Source organism: Phragmites australis, chromosome 6, assembly GCF_958298935.1.
Source record: "Phragmites australis chromosome 6, lpPhrAust1.1, whole genome shotgun sequence".
In the NCBI taxonomy this organism is placed as follows: Eukaryota; Viridiplantae; Streptophyta; class Magnoliopsida; order Poales; family Poaceae; genus Phragmites; species Phragmites australis.
Genome location: NC_084926.1, coordinates 4,690,312 through 4,700,804, shown reverse-complemented (window position 1 = coordinate 4,700,804; position 10,493 = coordinate 4,690,312). Strand labels below are relative to the sequence as shown.

At 41.2% G+C, this 10,493-nt stretch overlaps 1 protein-coding gene across 1 annotated transcript; it reads left to right on the top strand.

Moving 5' to 3' along the window:
- The first annotated feature begins 6,207 nt into the window (after positions 1-6,207).
- LOC133921229 (shikimate kinase 1, chloroplastic) lies at positions 6,208-9,496 on the top strand. Its single transcript, XM_062366025.1, has 10 exons — positions 6,208-6,572; positions 7,227-7,273; positions 7,754-7,808; positions 7,909-7,981; positions 8,095-8,182; positions 8,290-8,372; positions 8,463-8,592; positions 8,809-8,887; positions 9,059-9,123; positions 9,235-9,496. Exons 1-10 carry the CDS (start codon positions 6,362-6,364, stop codon positions 9,334-9,336), a joined length of 933 nt encoding a protein of 310 aa, XP_062222009.1. The 5' UTR covers positions 6,208-6,361; the 3' UTR covers positions 9,337-9,496.
- Positions 9,497-10,493: the final 997 nt, after the last annotated feature.

Genomic DNA, 10,493 nt, shown 5'->3' with positions numbered 1-10,493 from the left:
CCTATCTCACTCATTAGCCTGCCATCACCGTTCTCTTCACCCCGCCGCCACCTGCGCTATCGTCTTTTCCGGTGCCAATGTGGCCCGCTAGCCTTCCTCCTCCCTCCTTGCGCCGCCCCCTCCCGACGGGCCCCATGCGGTGCTCTTTTTCCTGAGCTCCCCCGCCTTCGTCACCACCCTGCCTAGCTCCGGCGGTGCGCTGCCTCCGCCGCCACCCACAACCGTTGTCGCCGCTAACCTCTTCAATGACGACGTCCCAGTCACTATCACAGGTCAACTGGCCATCTCCCGCCACCGCAGCAGGCGGCGCCCTCACCGCCTCGCTGTCCCGCTCACCGCACGCCACCACCGTTGGGTCAGCGGGTCTCCCCAGGCCTCCCTATATAATCGGCAACCCTAAAATCACGAACCTAACCCCGAAAATCCTCAACCCTAACCCGAAGGGAGCTCGCTGGAGACGACGAGAAGCTCGCCGGAGAAGAAGGGCGTGCACGGATCTCTAATAGAATCCCTGAAAGTCCATCTAGCCCATAAGTGTGGTTTTGATAATTAATAACAATACATATGGACTAGCAATATTGTTAAAAATTGTTAGTAGGTTGTTACATATGTGATGCATGGAGAAGAGATATGCATCAAGATGAATGGACTCTAGGTAATGCTCAGGTAAGTTAATAATTATACCTATAAACTAATAATATTGTTAAAAATTGTTAGTAGGTTAATCCATAGGAGATGTATAAGTGGTAGTACATGAGTTCACTGAGGAATGTCAAGAAGATCAAATATATGCATCAAAATAAACGAGCTCTAGGTGATGCTTATGAAAAGAAGAAGAAGCTCAAGAAGGTTGATAATAAGTGTGAAGACTAAATCACTTATAGAGATTAAGTGACTTAAGGTATAAAATTGTTAATGAAGTTTTATAGACTAATCAATGTGCTTTGTGCTTAAGAGTGAGTTGGAGTTAAGATCTATAAGAAGACATGAGTTGAATTGAGATATCAAATATGTCAAGAGTGAAGAACAAAGTTTAGACTTCATATATGACAAAGTGAATTCATTGAAGATGTCGGTTACAAAGTGACTTTCTATGACAAGACGGTAAAGGTAAGAAATACTCGGCTACGATGGATCATCCGGTGGTGAAGGGCAAGCAAAGGGCTTAGCACCGAAGGACCAATGCGGTGGTGAAGGACTGGTGAAGGCTTTGCGCCAATGGATCGTACGAGGCCATAGAAAGCTATGAGTGATTTGTATCAATCACATAAATAATCAAGAAAAGATTGAGTTAAGTTTATATGCAAGTTGGCAACCCTCAAAGTTTGAAAGAAAGAAACGGTACTTGAAGGTATTCAAAGGATCAAAGTGGTTCAAACTAGTTTTATATTTGAATTTGAGTATAGATATGCTGCACTATCAAGAGAGATGCATTGTAGAACAATTTGACGTGTCTCAGTGCTCAAGAGTATCTAATCAACCCCAAATGTGAGAGACACAAAACACCCACGAACACCGGAAACCTGTTTTCAACTTGAGTTTGTGTTGAGAGTTCACTTTAGGAGTTCAGTGCTGAAAGTGTCTGAATCGGGTTTTATAGTGTTACTAATTTTGATCCAATATGTTTGAGATTATGTTTTCTAGTGGGATAGGTAACCCTCTAAATAAGTTTCTATAGAGTCTAATATCGTCGAAATCGGACATCGGGATTAAAAGTTATCGCTGTTTTTTGGATGGTCAGTTGTGCTGATTTCGGAAGTTTCGGATTGGCCGAAAGTTCCGGATGACATCCGGTTTGGGTTCTCTATCGTGGTTTGAAGTTTCAATCCCCGGAAGTTTCAGATTCTATAGTCAGTTCGACGGTTTCGAACTGGGATTCGGACAGAGGCCCTCGGGTGGGTCTAACTCGTGTAATCCGGAAGTTCCGAATTGTACTGTCTGTTGGCTTTAACGGCTAGTTTTTAGGGATTAGGTATAAATACCTCATTATCCCCTCTTTGTTGTGCTGCTGGTGCTCCCACGAAGTTACTCAAAGCCAAAACCATTAAAACTCTCCACTCTATTTTAGTGTGAGATTTAAGAAGAGAAGTTAGTTAGGTTAAGAGATTGAAAGTTTGAGAGCAAGTGAGAATAACTCCTATCTTGAACACTCAAATTCATCGACAAGAAGTCTGTCGTTACGTTTGTTACTATTGGAGCTTGGAGCTTCTAGGTGGCTATGTGTCGCCGACAAGCATCTAAGTTTGTGGTGTGCCGTGAAATTTTTTTGAAGGTCTGAATTTCGTCTCCTCAAGAGAAGAAATCAAAAGTGAGAGTCTAAGCTTAAGTGTGATCGAGTTTGGTGAGAAAAAAGGTTAAAAGAGACCTAATCCAAGTATGATCGAGCTCCTCAATAAAGACGTAGGAACCTCAAGTAGAGCTGTCCGAACTTCAATAAACAAATCGTATGTCTCCTCTCTTTATTTGCTTATTCTTCAATTCTTGCTCTATATTTATGTAAATTTACTCGACCTACTTATTTGTGTGAAATTGAGTATAGATACTCTGTGTATTTGCTTGGAATCATTATTTAGAATACACGATTTTATTTGATTTGAGCTAGAATTTATTAGATATTGTTTAATTTTAGTTTCATGTTCTGAACCCGAAAATTCTAGATTAAAGTTTCAAATTTAAGCTGAAAGTTCCAAATTAAACTAAAAAATTCCGGATTATGTATATTCACCCCTCTAGTGATATCAGTATCTTTCAATCCCACAGTACAGACATTTAGCATCACCAAACGGCAAATTTACCACTGAAATCGAGCTTTGTCCCAACCTTTTGCCACTACTAGGTCTTTCGGTTTAGAATTGTTACATCTGACGCGCAAAAATAATTCGCAAAATCAAAAAGGAAAATGACAGTCACATGCAATGGCTGAATTGCCCATACCCATCTTCATTCTCCACTACCGAACTGACTGCCTCTCGTTCTCCCTAGAACGCTCCTCTCGAACCCTTCTCCGTCTCTCTCGAACTCTCTCAGCCGCGAACCATAGATCCCCAAATCCCCCTTCTCTTCTCCCCAATCCACTACAAATAACCCCAAATTTAGCGGTACAGTTGGGTCATGCTGCCTAATGTTGATTTTCGAAGTTCGAAATAAGAGTACAGTTGGGTCACGCGGGGAATGCAGTATCTTTTGCTGATTTGGGTGGAAATGGAACTGTTTTATGTAAAATTCAGTTAACTTTGCATTGTTGTAAATGTCTTGCATCTAGGAATGAAAACGGATTGAATAGTTCAATTTTTATATTACTATCTATATTTTAATGCGGATACGAATATAAATCTGAATATACTTAAATACGAAAATAAATTGAATAGTTCGAACCTGAGTCCGTATTTGAATATCTACTCGATCAGGTTGTATGCAAATATCTTACACCTTTAATGACAAGAATTTTTATTTTACTGTGCAAAAAATTTGTTCACATTTAGAATTACTGGAATTACCAAAATTTTAGAAATTTCATTCAAATTTCATATAAAAAATTTAAATTTTTGATCAAATTTGACTAAAATTATTTCCAATTTGATTGGGTTGGAATATATAAATTTTGTTCACTTATGAAATTTCTAAAATATTAGCGAAACTTGGTTCCTGATTGACGGATACGGATATTATCTATTTTCATATCCGAATTCAAAGTAATTAGGATATCCACGTTTGAATCCAAATCTCGAAAACAAATTCGAATACATACATTTTAATATCCATTTTAGAAACAAATTCAGATACAAATATCTATATTTATATTTTAACAAACACGAATATAGAATAATTCAGATATCTACTGTCTATTTTTCACCCGTACTTGCATCCATCTTTTCTAGACGTTCGTGACCGAATGGATTAACCGATGAACTCGCACATGCAAGTCTGGTGATGTTCATGCCGTTCAACACATGTCCGCAAATAATTAGACTCAGATTTAATTTCAAGGAAGCATAAACGAGGGAATCAATATAAGGGCGTAAAATATTATTATGCCTCTACCGTCAGAGGAGCTTAAAGACCCAAACTCATTTACTTGGTCAGAAATATGTTTTGCTCGGTTGCTAAGTAACATCTCCATCATTCCATTTTATAGAGCGAGACCGAGAGCAACTGGGCTTCCCTGGAAGGATCAAAGGTAAAGGAAATTCATCAATTGCCTTTGGCCGGAAAATTCTTTAGCTGCTGCCTCGATGGTTGGTCGAACTGGTCATCTCTCCATCCATTTTACCAGTACATGTGACTTATGATTATCTCCCATCTTTATGATTATCTCCCATCTTGGTCTCGATTAAAAAGGACGAGTCATATTGAACACATGTATTTTGGTTGGTGGCGTAAGCATTGCAACTCTGAAGAGTTCGTTCTGGATTTTTTTTTTTGAGGGCAAGAGTTCGTTCTGGATCTGACCGACGTTCTGGATCCGACCGACCCACCAGTAGCCATTTAATCGTGTGGTTGGTGGCTTTCATGCTTGGACTTGTCGCTTAAATTAGTGGGGAAAAAGGGCACTTAATAGTTACATTTTAATCAGGGGTGGACCTACAGGAGAAAGAGGAGTGAAGGTGGAGGTGGAGTAAGAATGAGAGAGCCTTGTGTCCACTGGGTTTGTGTCCGACACTAATTTTAATTAAGACTTTTCTCCATAAACTGCAAAAATCTCATGGAATATGTTGTTACTGTTTGCAATTTCTGTTAACCCCGCATGGATGCCATTGAACGAGTGTCCCTCGCAATTTTAAACTACAATATTTGATGATCCTGCAATCCTTGGTAAGAGTGACAAATTTGAATCCGTTTGATGGTCAAGAAAATATCTGTTACTAGATATACAAATAAGTATCTAATAGGTAATTCTGAATCACCATTTAGTTTATTTTTTTTCTTAATTTAATTATGTGAGATTAAATCTTTAATTTGTTTTTTTAGTTTTGAATCGATCAAATAACTCAAAAAGTTTAAAACTTGTATCCCTTCCTGCTACTCTCTGGATAAAATGATCGAGCTCACCCTGCAACTTGATTTCCCGTTCTACTACCATTATTTTTTTCTCTCTTCAACTAAAATACAGTGAAATCTATCATGAATTTTGTTTGAATCTTTTGTTAGACAGAGTTATCAGAGCAACTTCCTGACTGGAATCAGTGATTCTCTACTAAATAGCAGTTTTCAGCTTTTAGTTTTTTGAGTAGAATTTATGGAAGTGATTCTCTAAAATAAGTTAAAAGTTATGGAGCTAAAAAACATTCTCTTGATTCACTTTCTACGTAGAATCATTTCTCATATATTTTATTTTAAAAAATCAATTTCAACTATATAATCACTTACTAAAAAATCACTTCTTAAAAAAAATTAGATAAAAAACTCTACCAGAACATAAATATCGGCATGGAATTCAATGAAACCCAGAAACGCCTACACGCGAAAAGATGCAAAAGCAAGGCACGGTCAGTGATCTGTCACATGTTTCCCATCTCGCGTGTTCCATTAATTCCGCACCAGTCCATACCACGATTCTGCGGAGATGTTTCCTTCCGACCAACCCCGTCAGCCTGACGTGGCGCCCACGGTAGGTGACTCAGCTCCGTACTAAATCCATAGCCAAATCCAGAACTGGCCCCTCATGTTTCCTTGACCGAAACACCCCCACGAACCAGATAAACACAAGAAATTCACAATCCTCACAAATTCATAAATACTGGTACATAATAGCTAGACAATAAACATGAAACATATTTTACAGAAAATCTGATGAAACATGCGCCTCTGGAATCTCTTTTTTTAAGAAGTTAATGACTTAAACTTTACAGGATGAACGGCCATTTTCACCAAATCGTGTTTGTTGACTTCCAATTTTTATTTCATACTATCACCAAAACAGTTTTTTTTCAAAAAAACAAGATGGCATATGCGGTTATATATATTTTAGTCACATATGTGGTTTCTGCAAAACTACAATCAAAATATCTTCTTTTAAACACTCAATCAAAATGTATTTCAGAAATAAAGTGTGTGGCTCACGCCTGCTGCTCTAGAAAAATCATCAGAACCAAATCCGAAGAGGGTAGCTGGGGGCGCCGAGTCAATGGCTGAGGGGCAAAACGGTAACTTGACCTCGATCTTACGCCACTACTCGGCAGCGTCTGGGGGCGGGTGTACTATTTTACGTCTCGCATCGCTGCCCCCGGCTGTCGCCTGCCCCGTGCCGGCTATCGCCGTAGAATTAGCTTTCAGCTGTGGAGCGCAGCAGAGATTGAGCTGTACCTGGTAGCCTCGCCCGCCGCGTCTTTTCCCCGCGTAGCAGCACCGCGGCGAGCAAGCAATGGAGGCGGGGGGCGTGGGCCTGGCGCTGCAGTCGCGAGCGGCGGGATTCGGGTCGGGCCAGCGCCGGAGCGCGCTATGGGGCGGCGAGAGCCGCTCGCGGATCGGGAGCTTGAGGGTCGCTGACCCGGCGGGAGCGGCGGCAACCGCCGCCGTGCGGGCTCTCGGGTCCAAGCCCGTCGCCCCGCTGCGCGCGAGGAAATCGTCCGGAGGTACATGGTCGTCGCCACTCTCTCGTTTTCCCTTTTGTGTGATCAGATTGGTGCGATTCGGCGAAATTAGTGTTTATCGTGTGCATTTGCGTACGCTATTTTTGGTGGATGTGATGCGAGTTTGGCCCATGTTGGTCTAAATACTGCGATATGGGCAGTCTGATTCGCCATAATCGTTGAGGTTGCATGGAATGGGTGTTTGATTCGGTTGAAGGATTGGATGAAGGAGGTTTGGCGTCAACGGTTCGAATGATGCATGATTTGTGTACAAATAAATATCTACCATTTTGTGTGGTTTGCTTCTTCGGCACAATCCGATATGGCGATTTGGTCAAAGATGGGCCTCACTCGGATCGGATTTTGAGTACTATGTTCAATTATGTGCTAGCTCAAAATGGCAATACCACAGTTAGGGGTAGTCTTAATTACATGTGGAAGCGCAATAACCTGCCACTTGGAAAGGATGTACCTTCATGGCAGTGATGGAGTACTTGCAACTGCCAATTTGGAAGTGATGGAGGTGCATGGTTATATATGCCTATGGCTGGCCCAATTTGAAGCATTCTAGTTTTTATGAAGTTCATGACGCTCAATTTATGCATACACAAAAATCAATCAGATTGACATTTTCTCCATGATTTTGTGCCTATGCAGGTCATGAAAATTCGCATAACTCCGTTGACGAAGCCATGTTGTTAAAGGTATTGACTAATATCTTCGATTCCTGACGCAATCTGACCAAACGTGATTCTGGAGTTTGCCTGTATATTTTTGTGAGTCTAAGAGCATCTCCAACCGACTGCTCATATTTGACTCCCTATTCCTCTTATTTAGGAGTTCCTCATCCAGATTTCATCCCTAATTTTTCAACGCATTCCAACCGATCTCTCATATTTGACCCCTATATTGGAATCACCTCTATTTTATTAATATCTGGTAACTCTCTCTCCCCTCTCTCCCCTCTCCCCCTCTCTCTCCCCTCTCTCCCAAATGAGGGGTTGGATGAGGAGCTCCTAGATGTAGGGGGTGAGGGAGGAGATTTGAGGGCTACTCAAATAAAGGGGGTCGGATAGAGGGTCGGTTGGAGACCGATTTTCATCGTTTTTTCCTCAAATATAGGATAAGGGGTGAGAAGAGGGCTCGATTGGAGATGCTCTAATAATGTTCTAATGTAATTTCAGAGAAAATCAGAAGAGCTTCTGTTCTACTTGAACGGGAGGTGTATTTACTTAGTAGGTTAGTTCTGATCCTTCTAAATTACTATTGCTAGAAAAGGTCAACCTTTAGATGAAACTTCCATATTTGAATTTTTGATTGACAAGTGAGTTATGTGCAGGAATGATGGGTTCTGGAAAAAGTACTGTGGGGAAGATTATGTCTGAAGTCTTGGGTTATTCCTTCTTTGATAGGTTTGTGTTTCCTCATGAAAGTAAAGTAGTAGTTCTCGAAGGTTTGCTTTAGGTGCTCATGTTGATGCACAAGTCCTGATGACATGATTTATTGGTCTGTATTATGTTTACAGTGACAAATTGGTGGAACAAGCTGTGGGAATGCCTTCAGTTGCTCAAATATTCGAGGTTCATAGTGAAGCCTTCTTCCGGGATAACGAGGTAATGGTCGCTGAATTTTATCTGCTACTGACATCAAGCACTCTCTCTTGTGTACAGTTTTCGTTTGTCTTATGATTTTCCCTTTCGACGTTTTTCATTTCTTGCAGAGTAGTGTCTTGAGGGATTTGTCCTCAATGCGGCGATTAGTTGTTGCCACTGGAGGCGGTGCTGTTATCCGGCCAGTTAACTGGTATTCAGGAGTTCACTTTAGTTCGTTCGCATTAATAGTATGTTCTTTTCTTTGAATTAATAATGTTTTGATCTGTTGTTGTATTATCAGGAAATATATGAAGAAGGGCTTATCTGTTTGGTTAGACGTGCCCTTGGAGGCTCTTGCTAGGCGTATTGCTAAAGTGGGAACCGCCTCTCGTCCTCTTCTGGATCAACCATCTGGTGATCCATACACAATGGTAGCTACGTGTTGCTTCAATATCTTCCATGCTTGAATATGAAAAGGAATAATGTATATTTTCTGTTTCTCCCATTCGATTTGGACATGAAGAACTGCTATACAAATCCCTGGAATCCTGGCCTTTATTTGTCATATTAGTGTAGACTTGTTCGCATTTACCAATTTTCTATTTTAGTGCTAGTACGAGTGACTCACTGAGTTCCTTCTATCATAGGCTTTTTCTAAGCTCAGCATGCTTGCGGAGCAAAGGGGTGATGCTTATGCAAATGCAGATGTCAGGGTTTCTCTAGAAGGTATGCTTCCCGTGACGAATAAAACTTACGCCTTGTTCATGGCCATGCTTTTCCTTCTAATCAGCACTATGTGCAAGCTATGTGATCGCAGATGTTCCTTGGTGACACTTGATAAAAAGTTTTCTCCATGTTCCTTCAATGCTATAACTCATCTGCATTTGCCATTTGCAGAGATCGCATCTAAACAGGGTCACGATGACGTCTCTAAGCTGACACCAACTGCTATTGCTATTGAGGTATGCACAAGATCCTCTTCTAACCATCCCTTGGTGCAGTGTGAATTCCATTTTTCTCCCCACGTATCATTAGAACAACTCTCCTAACATTACATTCTTGTCAATTTTCAGTCACTTCGTAAGATCGAGAGCTTTGCCGTCGAACATACTGTTGACAATCCAGGTGGTGACTCGCAAGTTGAGTCACAGATTCAAAGGATAAAGACGGTGTAGAATTTTGGTCCTTTTTGTTGTACCCTTAGTTTACCCGCTTAGCGCTGTTGAGCTATTTATTCATTGAAGTTATAAGAGAAAAAAACTGAAGTGTCTTTTCCTTGCAAGTTGTAAAGAAATGGAATAAGGGAGCTAACCTGAAGTGTCCCGTTGGCTGAAACATCACTGTCTTCACACCTGGGAATTAGCTTGTCGAATGCTGTTTTGGATTCAATTCGGTGAACAAAATACATCATGGACTCGGTTGTTGCAGCACACAACAATGCAACATGTATAACTGGCAAATCCGTCCTGAAGCGAGCTCCAAGATATTGAATGCCTGGAAAGAGGGAAGTGAACGAGAAATTGGGAATTGTTGTTATATATATATATATATATATATATTAACTTCAATTGTTGAGTAATACTGACTCAGCACAAACAGTGGAGGGGGGGGGGGGGGAACTGGTCTTCACCAATAATTTTGACATGACCAAAGACTATTGTCACACCATATATGTTGACGTGATAAGCTCTACCACATTAGCGCCAGAGCCAGGTCACAACGAAGCCCACGATTAGAGGGCTACCTACAGCCGGACATGAGCGTCGGTGGTGTACAAAGCGTTTTCTATGGGAAGGATGTCCTTGCGGAGCATAGGCACGGCGGTCGGTCGCAGTGTAGGTGTACCAAGGAACCCTAGAAGGCAGATGGCACTTCTTCATATGCCCGCGTGTAGCGATAAGCACATGTATTTCTAGTTATGCTAGTCTTCTTCCAACTTACAACTACTTATGTAAACTATATAATTCGATAGGTCGCTCGGGAGAGCGTGCGACCGTGCGACCGTGCGAGGATGGGATGGCCCGTCACATGAATTGCATGGGGCATGGATTATTTGTGAATTGTTTAATTTTGTATCACGTGGGGCTGAGAGCGCATGAGGATAGCTTTGTATCAGGGGCCGAGATATGCGCTGATGTCAGCAAGGGGAAGCTAGTTGGATTGTTGTACTGGTCCGTTTAAGCACTTTAAAAATTGTGATAACTCTATCCTCCGATGTCCGTTTAAAACTCCATTTTCACTGTTATGTTCTTTACGATAATCCCAACAAAATGACATGCATATTGTATATGTTTCAGAGATATTTTATGTTCACTGGCAAGTTACATGCATT

Coding starts and splice junctions, on each gene's coding strand:
- LOC133921229 (XM_062366025.1), top strand. CDS start 6,362: ATGGAGGCGGGGGGCGTGGGCCTGGCGCTGCAGTCGCGAGCGGCGGGA. Junction 6,573..7,226: donor CGCGAGGAAATCGTCCGGAG/GTACATGGTCGT, acceptor GTGCCTATGCAG/GTCATGAAAATTCGCATAAC. Junction 7,809..7,908: donor GAGGTGTATTTACTTAGTAG/GTTAGTTCTGAT, acceptor AGTTATGTGCAG/GAATGATGGGTTCTGGAAAA.